The sequence below is a fragment of the Thermothelomyces heterothallicus genome (assembly GCF_042370625.1).
Source record: "Thermothelomyces heterothallicus CBS 202.75 unplaced genomic scaffold P884_scaffold_3, whole genome shotgun sequence".
Lineage (NCBI taxonomy): Eukaryota > Fungi > Ascomycota > Sordariomycetes > Sordariales > Chaetomiaceae > Thermothelomyces > Thermothelomyces heterothallicus.
In genome coordinates, this window is record NW_027192564.1 from 933,504 (window position 1) to 952,946 (window position 19,443).

Genomic DNA, 19,443 nt, shown 5'->3' on the forward strand with positions numbered 1-19,443 from the left:
TGCCTCGACCGCAGCACTCGTAAGGCCGGCATGCAGAAAGATGCTTGTCCCTGCTGCTGCTGCGGCGGGATGCTATGCGGGTGGGATGCAGGGCGCTGCTGTTTGGGTTTGTTTTTGTTTGGGTGATGATGGAGCCCGACTCTCCGTTTGGCCGCGTGCACCGGGCTACTAACTAACTATTCCGTACCTTCTCCGTATGTATGTGCCAATGCGTCTCGAATCTTCCGAACGACCGGTCCGGAACTTTGTCTCGGCTAAGCGACACCGCTCCGAGTTGGGTCCCAAGATGATGAAGAAGAAGACTGCTTCTCACCGTTCGTCCTCGTGCGGTGTGTTTTCTTCTGATCGCCAGTCCCGTCGCAAACCGGCGCCTCTGAATCGGTTTATACCCCTAGTCACCCAGCCTCACTGTGGCTTGGCCCCAACCATGCATCCATTCCGGTCTTTTCCGCCGTCCGGTAGCCAGTCTTGGCATCGCGACCTCCTCTCCTGCTCCTTGTATTATACTTGTACTAGTTATACGGACGTATAGTGGAATAACTAGGTACTGACGGGATATGGGATATCACTCGGTAGGCCATCCTTTGCTGTTTAAAAATGAATATATCAGATTATATCAAACTATCAGTCATATCGTCAACGCTCCATCGGCTCGTCAAACATATCCATGCAAACGTTCCTAGGTATATTATATAGGTGCCTGCAGGTCGAGGAAAAAAAAAAAAAAAAAATCTGCCGGGTATTATTGCCTGTTCCCCAACGCCTCCTCCTATACGCTCAACCTACACACTCCCGATACAGTAGAACCAGGGAGTTAGTTCCCAAGGTGTCATAACGAAGAAAAGAAAAAAGAAGAGGAAACAAAACAAGGAAAAACTAAAAAGCAGTGAAAGGTATATCGCACCGCACCGCATTCCGCATTGCACTGTTCATGAAAAAAAAAAAAAAAAAAAAAAAAAAAAAAAAAAAAAGCCAAAACCCCAAATGGCATCGTCACTTTTCGTTTCCCCAACCCCGCTCCATTCTCCCAACTTCCGGAGACCTCCTTGTACTTGGTCACGAGTCTCTTTCTTCATCTTTTCGGCATGACCCCGGTCCGCCCATACAGCGCGCCCCCAAAGGCAGGTCCGCCGGCCGTCAAGCCCTGGTTCACGCTCTGCCGCACGATCAGGGCCGCCGCCTGCGCCGCCGCCATGCGCTCCTTCTGCCGCTGTCTCTCCTTGAGGTAGCCGGCCGCCTCGGGCCGCATGCGCAGGATCCGCAAGATCATGTCGTCGCTGGGGTCCGCCTGCGCCTCCTTGCGCTTCTCCTCCTTGGCCTTGCGCATCGTGCCCAGGTTCCGGCTCATCATGATCGACTTGCCCCGCCGGATCGTCCCCAGGCTGCCAAAGGGAACCGTCCCGGCCCCCGACGCACCCCCGATCGAGGGCACGCCGAGCATCCCCGGCGACGGCGCCGAGAGCCGGTGGCTGCTCTGGAGCTGCTTCTGGGCCTGCTGCGCCTGCTGCTGGGCCCGCTGGGCATTGGCGGCCGCCATGCGCTCCGAGGTGCGGATCAGGTTCTCGGTGGTGTCGAAGTAGAAGAAGTTCAGCGAAGCCAGCTCGTGGTACTTGGGCGACTTGAGGACGTCGGCGGGCACGCCCAGGATCTCCCCCGTCTCGTGATCCCGTGCGTTGAAGAAGCCAAAGAGCAGCTCCAGCCAGCGGTAGACAATGTCCATCTCGGCCTGCGTCAGGGGTTTCCGCGTCGACGGCTTGTCGGAGAGCGGCGGGACCAAGAGATTCTCGATGGCCAGGAGGACTTCCTTCCAAAGCCGCGTCATGACGGCCATCATGGTCGCGTCCGTCAGCGTCTGCTTCATGATGGCAAAGTTCTCGTCAAAGTAGGTGAAGAGAGGCTGGATCGCGTTTTCCACCTCCGCCGGGGTGACAGAGGCGGTCTGGGACTGCCTCTTCTTCCAGAGGTTGGCCATCGAGGCCGTGATGCCCTTGTTGAGCAGGTTGCGCAGGGCTTCGTGGGACAGGGAGGTGTTGATGTGCATTGAGAGCTGTTTTCGGTTAGTCAACATCCGCCCACTGGCCACCACCACCACCACTACTACTACTACTATGAGAATACGGCGGGGCTTACCTTGCTCGTCACTTCCCGCACCATGTCCCGCTCCGTCCTTTTCAGGTGCCGGAAAGCCTTTCCGAAATGGAACTGGATGTCGTCACGCTCGCCCTCCATGCTGACCCGGATCAAGATCCTCCCCTGCGTGTCCAGGTCCAGCCAGAACTCTCGCGGCAGATAGTCGCTAAAATGCACCGGGTCAAGTTTCAGCGACGTCCGGCCGACGAAGTCGTGGTCTCCGAACATGTCGTAATCCCAGATCGTCGCGATGAGGTTGAGCGGTCCCTCCACGGAGATGTCCACCGACTCGTCCCACCGGGGGTTGAGGTTCCGAGGGATAACCCTCGTCCTGTGGAGGCGCTTCTGGTACTCGTCGCAAAGGACCACGTATGGGTCACTAAACCCGTTCGGATCACAGGCCTTCAGCTCCTCGCCCTCCACGATCTTAACCGTGAAGACATATTTCCGCCGCCTCGTCGGCTGCTTCGGCGCGTCAATCTTATTGAGGAGCTCGGCACAGGCGTCGACGTTCATTCGCTTTTCCAGCCTGTCCAGGGCCTGCATCGCCCATTCGATGTTGTTGAACTTGACGAACGACTAGCCCAGGGTCAGCCGTCGACGAGCGTTGGGAAGTTGCGGTAAGAGGAAGACCACGCTCACCTGAGGGTAGAACTGAAACGGCTCGATTTTCTCTTTGGTATTCCAGGCGTCCTTTGCGTACTGGAAGAGCTTCTCTTGCGTCGTCCTTTGTGCCGCAGCTGCCTCCTGTTCGCTCCGCCGATCCATCTCCCTCTCGAACTGCCTCCCCACAATCTCGCAGTATCTCCCGATGCCAGCGGCGAACGATTTGGCAAGTGCCGTCATGAAGCGTGCCTGATGGACCTCGTTATTCCACTCGAGCTGGAGCAGTTGGTCGACTGTCTGCGTGAACATGGTGAATACGTCAATGATGGAGACGCTGTGTCTCTCGTCGTCGGTCGGTATGTCTCCTTCATGGCGGGTCCGGACCTTGAACATGTCGTGCTTGATCGCCTCCTCGACGAATCCCGGCATCCTGTCATCGACGTTCTTGATCCAGCGCCAGACGAAAGCATCGAGTAGGTCCTCGATCTCGAAGGCAAAGGCCTTGTCAGGAAGAGCCTGCGCGTGCATTTTCCTAATCCCTACGAGCTCCTTGTACAGGTCAAACCCGTCCTCGATCGCGATCTCGATACCGGTCTCTTTGGACGTCTGCAGCACGCGCTTGATGATCTCATGACAGTCCTCTTCGAAGCTAGGGAGGATCGTCTCCACCAGGGCCTTGAAGGGGCTGACACCCATGATCTCGGGGTTCTTGCGGTAACGTTTCTTGATGCGTTCGGCGAGTTCAACCACAGCCTTGCCTAGGTTGACCACGTGTCCAAAATCCCACTCTCGCTGACTGCGTGGTATGTGTTGATCCAGGAAGTCGCGGTACACCTGGGCAGCTTGTTGGCGCAGTCCGTTGTCGAGCTGCTGGGCAAAGTCAGCGGCGTCCTCGGGCCGCTGCGTGAAGGTGGGATCGGGGTAGACGTGGTTATTGAGCAGCGCCATGACGACGCCGACGGTTGGCGGCTTCGGCTCGTAGCAGCGCATGAGGAGAGCGAAGAGTTCCCGCAGCAGGGCGTCATGTAGGTCCCTCAATGACTGCTGATAGCCGGCAAAGTCGATAATTGTCCACTTGGTTAGCTCAATGTCGCTCAACCCCAACGTGTACATCTGGATCGGGACCGGTTTCTTGGGCTCCTCCAGGCGCTCTTTCACAAGGTCCAGGCAAGCGTAGAGTTGTTCCGGGGGCAGCTCTTGGTCGAGAAACTTGCGCGTTGTAACCTCGACGAAGGCGACGTGCCGAGAAAACTGGGGTATCCGCCAGCGCACTGCGAGTTCCGTCAGGAAATTCGCCGTCTCCTCGGACAGGGGCGCAGCCGACGTATCGGAGTGAAGCTGGTCGTACGACACGACATATTGCAGGATAACCTTGTAGACGGCACGGGGGTCGGGAGGAATAAAAGTATAGCTTGGCTCGTCGACGGTCCGGATGCTGGACGTTCCGTCGACGGAGGGCGGCCGGAAGCCGAAAGAAGCGTCAGCGCTGGGCGCAGGAGACTCGGGGTTGGACAGCATTCTGCTCAGCTCCGCGTACGCCTGATCCTCGTACATGGAGTGCCGGACAGGGAGTGGTTTGTCGGTCCCTCCGCCGGATCCTCCCTTCAGATCGGGGCGGGCGGTCAGGATTTCGGAAAAGATTGTTGCCAAATGAGGGGCTTCCCCGGCGCGCCATTCCTCGTACGCTTCGTCCAAATCAAAATCCTGTTTCCGCAGGGTCCCTGCCATACCGGCAGCGAGCCTGAACTGGTACGACTTGTAGTCCTGGAGCGCCGCCTCCTCGGTCCATGCCGACATATTTCTGTCGATGTCGGTTTGAGCCTGTGAGTGGGTCACGCCAAAGATCTTGGCGACGAGCTGCACCATGGGCATGTCCTTGACCTCGTAGCTCAGGGGTACGTCTACTTCGACGTAGGAATGGTCTTCCTGGCCCGTGTCGAGGTACAGGCTCTGCTCGTTGCTCATGAGCTTCTTCTCAAGGGTGTTGAGGCGAGTGACCAGCTCGATATCCCCCTTATCCTTCAGAATGCTACTGAGCAGTCTGATGAACATTGCCAAGTGCCTATCGACAAGCACCTTCCATGAGTGATCCTCGGGGGACTTGCCGCGCCCCTGCGCTTTTGAGGCGGCAGAGTAGAAAATCAGGACCAGGGGTTCGACCTTGCGGTCCTTGTCGATGGATTTCTGAAACTCTTTGGCCGTGAAGGCGGTATAGGCCTCGGCAAACGTCCGTTTTACGGCGGAATCGCTGAATCCTGGTAGTCTCTCGATTCCCTGGAGGACACCGGACATGCGCTTCTCGAGGGAATGGCGGAAACCAGAGGGCAGCTTCACCGAGGTTGAGCCGGTGGGAACGAGTTCCTTGACAAGCTCGGTGATGCTCGAGGTGTGAGCGCGCGGGGGCGGCCTGGACTTCGGTGCGCTAATGTACTCCTTTCTCTTCTTCCTGGGCTGGAGGATATAGCGAAGGTATGCGATGCGGAGGGCGTACGAGTATGCATCGTCGTAGCTCACGGTTGCCGCGCGGGCTCTGGACAATGTGCGACTGTGGCGGTCGCGATCCTGTGCGCTCTGGACGCTCTGGACGCTCTGCACGCTCTGCACGCTCTGCACGCTCTGCACGCTGCCGAGTCGGCGGTTGGGATGGTACGAAGATCGGGAAGCGGTCGACATGTCGAAGACACCCGGTGACCGAAGGTGACGTGTTGTGGCGCCAGAGGTCGGGCAGAGATGAAATGGGTGATTCGGCAGCCGACTTCAAGCGCCCGTCGTCATGGCGCCAACAGCTGTGCGCGGGGTTTGCGAAAAGAGAAAAACAAGAAAAAGGTGGTGGCCACGGCGGCGTGGTGTTCTCGCAGCGACTGCGAAAACAAGTTGGCGCGGACTGCTCTCCACCAGATACGCTACGGCTGGCAGTCAAAGGGGAGGGATGGATGGAACCGGGAAGATTGTGCAAGGGGGAGGTTGGCTCAGAACGTATCGGACCCAAAACGGAGAACCGGCTCCCGTTAGGGAACCAACGGCCAGGATGGTAGGCTATAACTAAGCGCGCCCAAACCCGGCCACAGAACGTCATACGCCGCTTTCGCCGCTTTTGCAGACCGCTGTTGGACGGGGTGGGCTGCTTGGTCGCACCCAAATTGGAGGGGTCGCAGCGGCATTTTGTCGAGCAAGGATCTTTCTGGGCTGTACGGATAACGCCTCTCTCATGGGCTGACTAGCAGGTACAGGAGTGTACGGATTTATCGTATAACAATAGGATCTACGGAGGATATCCACTACCCGAGGTATGTATGTAACTGACCTGCAACTTTTAGATATCGACCAACCTAGGCTCGTAAATGCTTGCTCTCAAAATTTCCGACCGGCGCTTGCTTTGTAAGGTTACTGGCATATAACGTTAGACGCCTTCCATATATTTCTTTACAACCAAGCTAGCTATTTCCTTGGTAGTTTTTGTCCTTTGAGTTTGGACAATCTTAGCAAGCTTCGATGAGACGCGATTTCGATGTAACGAGGCGATCATACCCTCAAGACTTACTTTGATTGGCTACATTAGACACGAAGTTATAGTGGAGGAACTTGTGTGTCTACCGCATCAGAGACGCACTTTTCTTGAACGGTTCCGTAGAAGTGATCCGTCCGGAGTATGTGCATCCGTACGATTCCCTCCCCCAACTTCTTTTCCTTTCGTTTGAGGCCAAACTCTCCGAAAAAAAAAAAGGGAGGGAGAAGGTGCTGGGGGGAGAATAGAGAGAGAGAGAGAGAAGAGTGATTTCTGATCATACATTCCGAAGGTTACCTGACAGCCATATAATGGCCTGCCAAAAATGTCCTCAAAGAAGGGCCAGTGGCATCCGGCGGGCAGAGAGGGCAGTAGTAGTATTTGCAGCAATATCTCACTGTCTCCACTCTGACAATGGCATCCTCCAGAGTCTTTCGAGATGTTGTGAAGCGTGCAGTTTTGACAAAGAAACTGCCCCGTTATCGATGGGACAAGGGAAAGCCCCAGATCGGCCTGGGGCAGGGTCCCAAGTGGGCCTCGAAAGATCGCGGGGAGAAATACGAACAAATGCACTGCCCTAGAAAGACGCACATGATATACCGTATCGTACAAGATATATACACTATAATAGTATACGTGTATGTACTCCGTACACTAGTGTCAAGGACAAGCACACGCTAGACTATCACCCTCTAGCAGTGGAACATTTGAAGACGTCTCAAGTCGAAAGCCCCGAGCTCCCATCTTTCCCTTCACTTTCTTGGGCTAATAATCACTAAAACATAAGCTCCTGGACTGTTCACGACTTGTTTGCATCCCGTTTGAGCCTAGAGAAACAAAGCTGAAGAGACATCATCGTGCGCCTGGTCAGCATGCTAACAGTTCACGGGACGATTTCAGTGTGTTATATCAAAGGTCATTCCATTCCTCACGGGTTCGTCGTCATTTGATCTCGTGGCGGTGGCTGTGAGTCGATTTCGTACCTACAGACAGGCCGCGTTGCACTCATGTATTGTGCTTTGCTAGCTCGCTAAAAGAAAAACATTTATGGGTAAGGGCTCGCACATACCTCAATGTTACTTCTTTCTAACAAGTTCGTCCATCTTCGAAGAGACGTTGACCACTTGGAGTTGGCTGCTACACCTACGGATTCTTCCATACCTCGTGGTACGGAAATAACTTGGTCGATCACTAGCGTACCTGACTTGGTGGGTCCCACGAATTACAGGGGCTGTACCCAAGCAACCGTTGAAAGGCGCCTGTGGCTGCAGGGTTTCAGACGGCCGTATTGCGTGTTCCGTGTGCCCCTGCCAACTGCGTCCGGATTGAGAAGGCAACCCCGCTGTGCCGCGCCTGCGAACCGCCGGTCGCCAACCTTGAACTTCGTTTGGATTTCGACTGTCGCCGACTGCTCCCCCCAATCCGACCTAACCATCTCCTACACTCTGCCGATAGTCGGTGCCCGCTCGCATCATTCTCGGCGCCGAGATGGGCAACGTTAGCAGCGTGCCCGATGAGGGCGCAGCTCTCTATCTTAAAGATCAGAATCGCTGTAAGTTTGGATTCCCCGCCGTGCGACTCTAGCAGCGGCCGCCGGTCTGTGCAATGCTCCGCGCGTGATTCAGTCCGCCTTGCGCGACGGGGACTGACTGGTTGACACGCCCGAGACACTGACTGACTTCTTTGACGTAGTAACTATCTCTTCCGCCGTCATAGCTAATCCCAAACGGCGCACCGCAATAAACATCGTTCCGAATGCATTCCCGGCTACAAGAGTATCCCCATCGCGGTCTTCAGGCGACCCTACCCCAGTCGAGTTCGTGCTGGTGCGTTCCCCAGGCCGAGGAGGTGATATATACCGACGGCCGCAAATGGCACTGACGAACCATTCTGTCGCAGGACCCCGAACCACCCAGCCCCAGCCACGGTGCTGGTCCTTCCTTCTTGTTGAAGCTCGCCAACGATGACGAGCTCGTCTTCACATTCACCTTCATCATCCGCCGATCACAGAGCCTCGTCCACAATCCGGCCGGCGGCGTTGATACCGTCACCCCAATAGATACCCAGATCAACGGCCTGACCTTTGTCTTTGCGTCAACACCCCGCGAAGTCGAGAACCTGGTAACCCGCGAGTTCCATGCCGATCCAAATCTTCACAAGAATGCCAATGTCGCGCTCGTTGGGAGCTACTCGACCGAAGGCAGCCCCTCAGTGACGTTCGACTGGACATGGCGCTGGAAACCACCCAAGCATACCGAAGACCGCGGCGGCGGCTGGAGGAATTCATGCAGCGTTGGTGGCCTTGAGCTCCTACCATTCGCTACAATTGCTGATATCAGCCACAGTTCGTCGAGTACGATCAGCGGGCCCATCGGCTGATAACTTTAGCCAGCTTCTCATTTTACGTTGCCAGTATGAAATGTTCTCGCGTCAACATTCAGGCCCGAGCAACGCGCTGACACAACTCTAGACACCTCGTCCCACCTGAGCCAGCCAAACTCCCCGACTCCTCCACTCCTTAGCGCTCCGCCCAAAGTCCGTGTTGTGTCTGCGCAGTCTCTCGAGTCTCAGATCAGTACCATTCCAGAACATGAAGAGATTGCATCACCACCGCATGTTGGCAGCGAGCCGAGCAACGCCCCGCCTCCTGCGCCGCCAGCTCCGAAAGAGCCGATCAAGGTCGATGTCTCTTGCCCGCGACCGGGAGAGGACCTGACCTTGCCAGACGATGGACCGGTTTTCCGTGCCACCATGAAGGCCCTGGAACAGAAGACCGGCAACATGCGGATGCAGATGAAGAGACTGATCAAAAAAGCCGAATACGTGTATCAGACGCAACAAGAGGCCAATGACGCCTTTGCTTCTTTCATGGATGCTCTGAAGGAGGTGTCGGCAACCAACGCGAACGCTGTCCAGCCCGCCATCGAGCACTACTTCGACAAGATCGCTCGCGAGATCCTGTCGTATGAGCGGCAGAACACCACAAACATGCAAAAGATCGTCATAGACCCGGTGAACAAGCTCTACCAAATGGACATCAAGCAGGCCGAGGCTAAGAAGCGCGACTTTGAAGAAGAGAGCAAGGAGTTTTACGCCTACGTCAGCCGGTATTTGGGCCAGCGGCATGATTCGGTAAAGGCGAAGCAGAGCGACTCCAAGTACCAGACGAAGCGCAAGAACTTTGAGCTCAAGCGGTTCGACTACTCGTCTTTCATGCAAGACCTTTCCGGCGGCCGCAAGGAACAGGAGATCTTGTCCCACCTCACCAAATACGCGGATGCGCAAGCGAAATGCTTCCTAAGCACCGCGAAGCGGGTTGACGAGCTGATCCCACAGCTCGAAGCGCTCTCTACGGAGGTCCAGGAGGCGGATAAGGAGTATCAATACCAACGGCGGGAGCGAGAGGAAAAGAGGAGGCTTCTGGAGAAGAGCAACTCTGCGTATGCGGAGCCCGAGCAGCCCTTGATTGCGTCAGGATCTGTCCTCGCCGGGGGTCACTCCAATGGGACTCAGCCGAACTCGGAAACCGAGATAGGCCGCGCAGACAGCACTGGCTCGCAGCTCAGGCCGACTCGTTCCATCAACTCGAGCAACTCTCCCAGCACTGCGGACTTATCCAGGTCTACCGGCGGCCTCGGCCAGCAAGCCGTCACCAGCCCCGCCCATAACAGCAAGTTCAAGGGCATCCGTGACCTCGAGGAGCGAGACCCCAACCAGGCGATACAGTCCGATAAGGATGCGCCGAATAGAAAAGAAGGTCTGCTCTGGGCCCTCAACCGTCCCGGCGGTCATGTCGATCCGCGGAATCTAAACAAGCAGGGATGGCACAAGTTCGTCCCCTCGACCCTCCGCGACGGCCTAACAGCGAGACTGACACATTCACAGGTTCTGGATCGTACTTGACCAAGGAAAGCTGTCAGAGTACAGCAACTGGAAGCAGAAGCTTGATCTCCATATGGACCCCATCGACCTGCGTCTTGCTTCGGTACGGGAGGCTAGAAACGCGGACAGGCGTTTCTGCTTCGAAGTCATCACGCCCCAATTCAAGCGCGTCTACCAAGCTACATCCGAAGAGGACATGTATAGCTGGATAACGGCAATCAACAACGCGCTGCAGAGCGCCGTCGAGGGCCGGACGTTCAAGGACAAGCCTTCGACGGCCCATTCAGACCTGGGCTTCAATGGAGTGGATATCGGCTCGATGCTAGTGGGCAAAAGCTCGTCTGTCAGCCACGCCAGTCACTCAAGCAGCGCCATCCCATTCAGGCGAACAACTGTCGGCGCTCGGCCTAGCACTTCGCGTGGCGCCAATTTCGAGGACAAGCCGGATAAGCTTTTGCAGATGCTGCGCGAGAACGACCAGGGCAATTGCTGGTGTGCCGACTGCGGGTCCAGCAACAAGGTCGAATGGGTTTCACTCAACCTCGCCATCATAGTTTGCATTGAGTGCAGCGGCATCCACCGGTCTCTTGGAACCCATGTCAGCAAGATTCGGTCTCTGACACTCGACACGACCTCATTCACGCCGGATATCATCGAGCTGCTTCTCCTGGTGGGAAATAGGGTTTCCAACATGGTCTTTGAAGCCAGGCTGGACCCAGCCATGAAGCTCACCCCCCAGGCCAATCGGGAGCAGCGGCTCAAGTTCATCAGCGCCAAGTACGTCGAGCGCGCCTATGTCGAGCCCATCTCGGCAACCCTGTCAAGGTTCGCCACGCCAGAAGAAACCCTTCTCGCCGGCATCAAGCGCAACGAGATCCAGCAGATTCTCTACGCCCTGGCTCTCCGGGCGAATCCCAACGTGACGGACAAGTCCCGTGGCACTCACGCCATCTACTTAGCCCTCGCGGCAGCAGATCCAGCGCCACCCTCACCGGTCCCGTCGCAGTCCCTAGCACCTCAGACGCCAACCGTCGAGCGCGTGGTGCCCTTCCCGGTAGCCGAGCTCCTCATCCAGAACGGTGCCGAGATCCCGGACTCGCTACCCCAAGTGCCCCTCAGCATGGCTGCGCAGGCCTACATCGAAATGAAGCGGGGCCGCAAGGCCGCCATTGACGGGTCCGTGTCGTACGATTCGTCGCCGAGCGCTGCCACCGCCATGTCGAGCCAGAACGACAAGGTACAGCGGGATCGCGACTCGCGCCTGCAGAAGCGCGTCAGCGCCGGCGGCAGGCTGGCCAAGACGCCGATTCCCGAACGCTAGAGCGCGTGGGGGTTCGCCATCGTGGCGTGTGGCATGCCGGGCTTTCGGAGAGGGAGCGGAAGGAGGGATTCTTCTTCCTGATTTGGCCGCTTTTGGGCTTCTGTATCCTTCTTCCTTTTTTTTCCCCCCTCCCGCGGATCGCACTGCGTTGCATTGTGTCGTGTTCATGAGTACCTTTCTCTTTCTTGATTTTTTTTGTTTCGTTTTCTCTGCTGGCTATTGCTTCCCTTGTTTCCCATTTACTCCTGTATGAGTTTGTAATGACAGGATGTCTGTATCATGTCGAAGCGGATAATTGCCCGCTATTCACGATGGTGAAGGGAATCGAGATCTCACAGAGCTCTGTTCACCCTTTCGCCTTTGTGTCCTGCGAACTGATTTGCGTATGGGCCGAATTCGAGACATAGGACATAACACAAGCTGGGGAAGGCAACCGGACTGGATCAGACTACCGAGATGGACGGATTTGGACATGGGTTGGCTGCTTTCAAGGAGTTGGCGGCCTTTTCTCTTTTAAACGAAATGGAAGAGATCGATGGGCGGCCTACTAGGGATGAACGGATGGAGTGGGGAGGCTGGTGGCAGGAGTGTGAGGAGTTTTTGTATGGTACATTATCTTTTGTTTTGGTTTGAACCACTCTGGCTTGCGGCGTGCATGGATCAAGGCAGGACGCATGGGCTGGGCTGGGACTTTGTAGGCATAATCTTAATGAATGATCAGTCAGACAGTCGGTAGCTTCAGGCTCGGTATCTTGGTGTCACTTTTTATGGCATGGGAATTAAGACACTGCGCTATCACAGAGCGAGGTGCTCCCAGTTGCTCTGCACGCATGATTTGTCTTGTTGAGTGTCTGCCGAGTAAAACTAGATGAGATGAGGAAGTTGCTCGATTTTGACTCGTTGGGACGAGCCCAAAGAAGTGGAAGCGTCCAAAAGGTCCTGCGTACCCAGGTAACCACGATTTTTATTTTATTAATTCCGGAATAACTAAAACAGAAGTTGAAATCTGAGAAGAAATGAGAAGAAATGACAACTTCTGATGCAAACCAGGGGTTAACGGAGATGCTTCCAACAAGGAACCTGCCAGAACAACTCGTACTAAAAAAAAAAAAAAAAAAAAAAAAAGAACAAACACTTTGTAAATTCCACATGTCGCCTGGCTATGCCGTGCTGAATTGTTCCCATCTTACCCCAGCCCATGAAACAACACCACAGTTTCCAATCGTCGGCGGCGCATATGTCCTCCGCATTCCTGTCCTGTTTGCCAGACCCCCGCGTTGAGCCACCTCAACAATTGTAAACGCCCTTCACGGATACCGACTTTCATCATCATTGTCGTACAACTCCTGGTCGCCCTTGCCGCCCATCTTGATGAACTCGGCAGGGTCGCGATTGTCATCCGGTCGCGGCTCGCGCGGGGCCGTTGGCGGCGCGGCCGTCGGGCCCTTGGGATTTTTGGAATACACCTTGACATCAGGCCGACCGGCACCCGCCGGCACACGGTCTGTGACAACGCACGTGTTGATGGAACTGATCAATGTGCGTTCCCTGAAAGGCGTCCGGCGGCTCACATCCAGACCCGCGAGCCCCGACACGAGCCCGTTAGTGCTGTCATTGACCCCCGGAGGCTTTTGCGTAATCCAAGGGTGCATGAGGCACTGGTCAACGGTGTAGCGGTGCTCGGGGTTAACGACGAGCATGTTGTCAATGAGATCCACTAGGGCGGGGTCGGGTTAGTAGATGGAAAACTTGCAAACACAACTGGCTGGTTTCGACTTACGAGCTAGATCGCTCACCGGGTCCCAATACGGCGAGGGGTAATGGTACAGCCCTTTTCGGATTTGGTCCCCCAAGTCGTAGGGAAAGTCGGGCGCCCTCAGTTCGTCAGAAAAGGGAGGGAAACCGCAAAGGCAGATGTAGAGGACTACGCCCAGCGACCATATGTCGACCGCCTTGGTGTACTTGCGGGACTTGCTGTTAGCAAGGATTTCGGGTGCCACATAGCTGGGCGTGCCGCAAAGAGTCGTCGTGAAGGACGCCTCCCCCACAATCTTGGCGAGACCGAAATCGCCAATTTTGACCGTTAGATCGTTGTCCATGAGGAGAATGTTCTCCGGCTTGATATCCCGGTGCACCATGTCGCGGTCATGCTTCACGCCATGTCAGTAAGATCTCTAGCGGTGCTTGACGAACTAAAAAAAAAAAAAAAAAAAAGAAGAAGAAGAAGAAGAAGAAGAAGAAGAAGAAACGTACCAGATACTTGATGCCGTCAAAAAGCTGAATGAACACCTTGCGGGTTTCGGCCTCAGTCAGCTTTGTATGCACCGTGATGTAGTGGAACAGCTCTCCGTTGGGGGCCAGTTCCAGCACAACGTAGACGGCCTCGGGTTCGTTGAATGTCTCCTTGAGGCATAGGATGTTGGGGTGGCTGAGGCCCATGAGCATGGCGACTTCCTGGTGCAGCCCGTCGTACTTGGATTTCTCCTCCCCGTCGGGCCTCTTGGTGAACCTCTTGACGGCGTAGCAGTCACCTGTCGACTTTTCGCTGCACAGGAAGACCTGCGCAAAGTGCCCGCTGCCCAACTCATGCCTCAAGGTGTACTGCTGTGCAAAAGGCTTTCCGCGACGGGACTTGGGGTACCGGAAGATAAAGCCGGCGCTCGCGCTCGTGACGCTGATCTCGTCACCCTCGCGCAGCTCCCGCCGATCATTCCGCTGCAGACGGGCGCCGTTGACATAGGTCCCGTTTCTTGAGAGGTCGGTAAGCACGACCACCTTTTCATCTCTCTTGTTCTCTACGAAGAACAGGCAGTGGCGATTCGACACCTCTCCATCGTTTACAATGATGTCTGCGAGCGAGGGTCAGTACCGTGGTCTCCGAGAAGACTGGGGTCTTGTGATGATCTGTCTAGCCAACTGACCGCATGTCGGGTGCCGCCCGAGGAGATGCCCTCCGGCAGCCGGAGAGTTGTCATTCTGGTCCTGCCCCTTGGCCGGGATTGCCTGCTTCTTCCTGCTACCCCTTTTCGTCACCGCGGCCGCGGCAGGCTCTGCAGGAGCTGCAGGAGATGTGCATGTCTCTTTGTTCTTGAACACGTAAGGCCCTCGGAGGAAGAGGTTATCGAGCGGGAGAAGATAGCCCCAGACGCCTTCCTTGACCTCGTCAACGCCTTCCACTAGCGGGGCGTTGGGATCAAAGTCTTGCTGGCTGAAGGCCTGGGTGTCCTGGGGCGGAGAGCTGAACGCGAGCCCCTGCGAGTGGGCGTCGTCGGCTCGTCGGCCGGCGGTCTGGCTCGGGCGCTCTTGAGGAGGCGTCGCAGTGACCTCCTTGTCGTATTCGGTGGTGTTCTCGCTGGCAAGGTTCGTGACCGGCGAGGGGAGCTGGTTTTTGTTCTGAACGGGGGTTTTGAGCACGTCCCGGTCGGCTCGTTGGGATAGACGCTGGGAGCGGCGCGGCTTCTTTTGGGAGTCTTGTTCATCGGTCGGCGAGCCCTGCAAGCACAAGATTAATCGGCGAAGCATGCTTGGCGGGTGTGACGCCATCCGGGAGCGGGTGGTTGCAAATAAAATAGCGAGTAGGCACCTACAGAGACGCGACTTCGCTTGAGGTGGCTGCCTTCAGCCCGTGGAGCCATGGTTGCGGGCGCCCGGATGAGCGCGACTCGTCTCGAACGAAATGTTCCTTAAGTAGGAAGCGGTTGGACAGCGGCGCAATGAGCAATTCGCCAAACAACCTAAACAACCGAAGTGTGGGTAGCGGGGTGGGCCAACCTGACGGGCAGGCTGTGGTTTGTGTGTTTGCGGCAGCCTGTCGGGTTGCACTGCCTGGAAACTGAGCGAGGCCCTCTGATGTGAAGAGCTTCCGAGTCAGCAGAAGCAGCCACGCGCACCCGTCATTCATTGGGTGCTACACTCGGTACCACAGCGGCCGGAGCTTTGGGAGGGCTGACCGGGGCAGCCGCGCCCCGGGAGCAGCTGGAGGTCTTGCCGCCCCTGGCCTGTCAATCAGGTGTGACTGGACGGACCAGAGCTCCGGCGGGTAGCAGGTCTTGGCTGATGCAGGGGTCCAACATCTGGTCTGGTAGGGCTGGAGACCGAAGAGATGGGCGTCACTGGGTCGCGGGGATCAAGTGGCCAGCCGACCGCGTGTTTACAATGACTCGTTTGGAGACGAGAAGAGATGGAAGCGGCACTCATTCTCTAAAGTCTGGGCTATAGGAACAGCTAGCGTCGTTAATCTCGAGGCGATGCGAACTGATCACTGGTTCCTCGCCTGGCTTTATCCCCAAAACTTCGATGCCGTGGTGGGTTCCCACTGTATCTGGAGGCGTGTGCAAGTCCATGGCGGAAGAGTACATACATGTTTGAACGCCCCAAACGCAGACTGGCGGCCTTCTGTGGTTCTCAGAGAACAGAAGAAGTCCTGCCCTGCCATGGATTCTTCTCTCTTCTTTAATTCCACTGTTTGCTTAGCGGTATTCGGCAGGAAACACAAGTTAACTGCAAGAATCTCTGCATATATTTGTTAACCAAACCGCTTGGAAGTCTGAACATGGCCACCCTCTGCACCCCTGAGATCAGGGTAGAGGGGGACCAGGTTCTCCTGCTTGGGTGCTTCAAATATTTCCAAGTGAAAAATGGGAGGAGCATTCGGCGCTAAGCAGAATATAACTTGCTGTGATCAATGTACGGATTACTGTTCCTTTACATCCATATTTGCCTGGAGGCCCGGCAAAGGCCTCAGGTTCCGAGAGCAGGCTCAATCTGTTGGTGCCTGGAGGCACAAAACCACAGCAAACATGATTCACAAGGTTCCTTCCTCTCTCACATCAGGGTGCTTGGGAATGCGGTTCTTGACCATCCCACCTGCCCCACCACGAACCACAACCACCAATTCTCGCTTAACTTGCTATCTTTCGACTAGCGCGTAAAACACGTGACTGTGACCGCACAGAACATCCACGGCAAGGGAAAAAATGGCGACGAATGCGGGGCAGGGAAATTCTGCTAGTCGAGGCGCAGACGAGGCCACAGCAGCAGCAGAGGGCAAGGGCACAGAGAAACCCAAGCCTCCGGTCCGTTCATCGCTCCCACCGGGCCCTCGTACCCCCTACGACTTCCACGACGCCTGGTCTCCTCCGGCTATTCCCAAGAAGCCGATCGACAGCCAGGACTCGCCCATCTCCGACTCGGAGCCGGAACCCGACCTCGAACCCGTTTCGTATCGGACACCCTCGCCCGTCAGCTACAATCGGTGGATTGACGCCTACCACAACAAACACACCCAGGACGTTCTCAAGGGCGCGACAGACTATCTTGAATTCTACGGCACAAAGAAACCTCGAGTGACCGGGCTTGTTGTCAGCAAGATGGCGACTCCTCAGTTGATTTTCGTCGACGGCACGTTCGCCGAGCTGGCGCAGGAATTGGCCGACTACATTCAGATCGGCGAGCAGGTGAAGCCGTATCTCGCCAAGGAGCAGAACGAGGAGGCGCTGCAGCTCATTGTTCAGGCATCGCACGTTCTCAATTCCGTCCCGGAGAAAGATTTTACCGGCGCCTACAATCTCCTCATTCACCTCGTCCTGCAGTCCAAGGATCCCAAGAAGCATCTGCCCACCGTGTGCGGCAACCTCCAGAAGCCCATCACATCGTCGCCAGCCCACGGTTTCACCCTCGCTGCCAATGCCCTCAGCACCGTTTTCAACCTTCTTGAGCAGAACAACCCGCTGCGGTTCAACGTCATGCTCCAGATCGTTCGTTTCATCCGGCAGCACGGCCAGTTCGAGCTCCTCAAGCCGCGGTTAAAGAACCTGGAAGGCTGGTTCACCGCGTGGGACACGGATGAGGACGACCAGCGGAGGCTTTATGTCGAGGTGTCGGATGCCGCCGCCGAGGCTGGCGACGACGAGTGAGTACTTCCAACGGCGCCAGTCCACCAGCGCCGGCCAATTGCTGACCACGAACTATCTCAGGGAGTCGTATCACTACCTCGTCAAGGCGCTCGGCACCTTCGACCGCGACGATCAGGAGGAGATCACCTCGGAGGAAGCCCAGAAGCTCTCTCTGAAGGCTGTCCGCATGGCCATCACGCACCCGACGCGGTTCGACTTCCAAGACCTGCGTGCTCTCCCTAGCGTACAAGCGCTTGGCGATTCGCACCCCGTCTACTCGCAGTTGCTCGACATCCTCACGGAGCAGGACCTGGAGGATTACAACGACTTCAAGGACGAGCACGAGGGCTGGATCGAGAAGGAGAAGCTCGACAACGAGAAGCTGCAGCGTAAGATGCGCCTGCTCACCTTCGCGAGCCTGGCTGCCAGCACGCCCAACCGCGAGATCCCGTACTCGAGCATTGCCAAGGCGCTGCAGATCCCGCTGGAGGACGTCGAGATGTGGACGATCGATGTGGTCCGGGCCAAGCTGGTCGAGGGCAGGTTGTCGCAGCAGCAGAAGGTCTTCCTGGTGCACCGCACCACCTACCGCGTGTTCGGCGAGAAGCAGTGGCGCGAGCTGGCCACCAGGGTCGATCAGTACAAGTCGATCGTCGACCACCTGCTGGCCGTCCTGCGCAAGGGTCAGGCCGACGTGGAGAGCCAGCGGGAGCGCGAGCAGCAGGAGCTCGAGCGGAAGCTTGCGAATGCCGGCATCAGCGGTGGCCACGGCGGCGATCGTCGTCGCCAACAGCAGAAGCCGCGCACCGATGAGGATGACTGAACGAACTAGACCCGGGAGATAACAGACGGGATCATTGCACTTTTTTGCTTGGTTTTGGTACTGGAGTTGGAACCAAAAAGGGCAAGAAGGTAGACATTCGGGGTGCTCATTTATTTCGCATCATGGAAAGATATCTAGGGGGGGCACCTCTCTTCGCTGACTAGCTTGGGTCTTGCACAACTGGGGCGGATGGGCAATGGAAGCATGACTTTGCAGGCAAACTGTGTAGATGGATTACACTAAAGCATCTGGGGACATCTTGTGCCTCCCTCCTCTACTTGGGACATGGCACTACTTGCTACTACTGATTATTACAGTATAGTGGTCAAAGGTTCTACAAAAAAAGGAGACAAAGTAGAGCAATCAGTTCGCTCCAATCGTACAAAGGGAATGACACCCGACATCCCGCGAAACCTCTCTGCCCAATGCTCGCTCCGTCTAGTTCTTTCTATACATGTTCTTTTTTTTCGAACAAAAAATAATATGGGGCTAGGAAAGGAAAGGGTCTTTCAGGGGAGAAAGAGGAAATGAAAAGATTGGTAGACAGCCGCGGAGCAACGGCGGTCCGGGATTAGAACTTGTCGCCCAAGGCCTGCTTCAGCTTCTCCTTGGTGGCAGCGTAGACCTGGTCGGGAGTGGCGGTGGCGTCCACCTTGACGACGCGGCCCTCCCTGTCGTAGGCGTCGACGACGGGCATGCTGGTCTCGACAAAGGTGCGGAAGCGCTTGCGGATGCTCTCGGCGTTGTCGTCGGCGCGGCCGCTCGTCTTGCCGCGCTCGAGCAGGCGGCGCTCCATCTCGGCCTCGGGGCAGTCGTAGAAGAGGACCAGGCGGGCCGGGCAGACGACCTCCTCGAACTTGACGGCCTGGTCCATCTTGCGCGGGAAGCCGTCGATCAGGAACTTCTTGTTGCCCGTCGTCGCGATCGTCTCGCGCATCGCGTTCTCCAGCAGCGCCACCGTCACCTCCATCGGCACGATCTCGCCGTTCTTGATGCAGTCCCGGATCAGCTGCCCGTACTGCGACCCGGGACGGTCCTGCTCGGCGCGGAGCAGGTCGCCGGCCGAGAGGTGCTTGAACTGGTAGTCGCGGACCAGGCGGGAGCACTGGGTGCCCTTGCCGGCGCCGGGCCCGCCGAGGACGAAGAGGACGGTGACGTCGGCGGGCGAGAAGGCGGGCGTGGTGCCCGAGGTGTTGGCGGTGGTGGGAGGCATTTCTGAGGGGAGGGCAAAAAAAAGGGGGGGTTGGTTAGCTGAATTGGGTCTGGCAAGAGAGGAGAGGGG

At 56.6% G+C, this 19,443-nt stretch overlaps 5 protein-coding genes across 5 annotated transcripts in view; 2 read left to right on the top strand and 3 right to left on the bottom strand.

Moving 5' to 3' along the window:
- Window positions 1-1,072: 1,072 nt before the first annotated feature.
- P884DRAFT_297106 (uncharacterized protein) lies at window positions 1,073-5,409 on the bottom strand (the record flags this gene model as incomplete). The annotated part of the gene is made up of 3 exons (XM_069444480.1): window positions 1,073-2,047; window positions 2,131-2,709; window positions 2,773-5,409. The coding sequence occupies 3 exons, from the start codon at window positions 5,407-5,409 to the stop codon at window positions 1,073-1,075; spliced, it is 4,191 nt and encodes a 1,396-aa protein (XP_069300611.1).
- A 2,320-nt stretch (window positions 5,410-7,729) lies between these two features.
- Window positions 7,730-11,444, top strand: P884DRAFT_192289 (uncharacterized protein; the record flags this gene model as incomplete). The annotated part of the gene is made up of 6 exons (XM_069437664.1): window positions 7,730-7,793; window positions 7,934-8,067; window positions 8,141-8,533; window positions 8,587-8,653; window positions 8,712-10,071; window positions 10,127-11,444. The coding sequence occupies 6 exons, from the start codon at window positions 7,730-7,732 to the stop codon at window positions 11,442-11,444; spliced, it is 3,336 nt and encodes a 1,111-aa protein (XP_069300612.1).
- Window positions 11,445-12,751: 1,307 nt separating this feature from the next.
- P884DRAFT_275164 (kinase-like domain-containing protein) lies at window positions 12,752-15,079 on the bottom strand (the record flags this gene model as incomplete). Its single annotated transcript, XM_069442812.1, has 5 exons — window positions 12,752-13,161; window positions 13,225-13,594; window positions 13,698-14,293; window positions 14,366-14,936; window positions 15,032-15,079. 5 exons carry the CDS (start codon window positions 15,077-15,079, stop codon window positions 12,752-12,754), a joined length of 1,995 nt encoding a protein of 664 aa, XP_069300613.1.
- Window positions 15,080-16,420: 1,341 nt separating this feature from the next.
- On the top strand, window positions 16,421-18,463 carry P884DRAFT_217612 (uncharacterized protein; the record flags this gene model as incomplete). The annotated part of the gene is made up of 2 exons (XM_069439353.1): window positions 16,421-17,355; window positions 17,420-18,463. 2 exons carry the CDS (start codon window positions 16,421-16,423, stop codon window positions 18,159-18,161), a joined length of 1,677 nt encoding a protein of 558 aa, XP_069300614.1. The 3' UTR covers window positions 18,162-18,463.
- The window catches only part of P884DRAFT_255573 (adenylate kinase-domain-containing protein), a 1,321-nt gene continuing 341 nt past the window's right edge, over window positions 18,464-19,443 (bottom strand). Inside the window, exon 2 of the mRNA XM_069441000.1 lies at window positions 18,464-19,376. Coding sequence (XP_069300615.1) covers window positions 18,733-19,374 — 642 coding nt within the window. The 5' untranslated portion in view covers window positions 19,375-19,376 and the 3' untranslated portion in view covers window positions 18,464-18,732. The remainder of the gene's footprint in view (window positions 19,377-19,443) is intronic.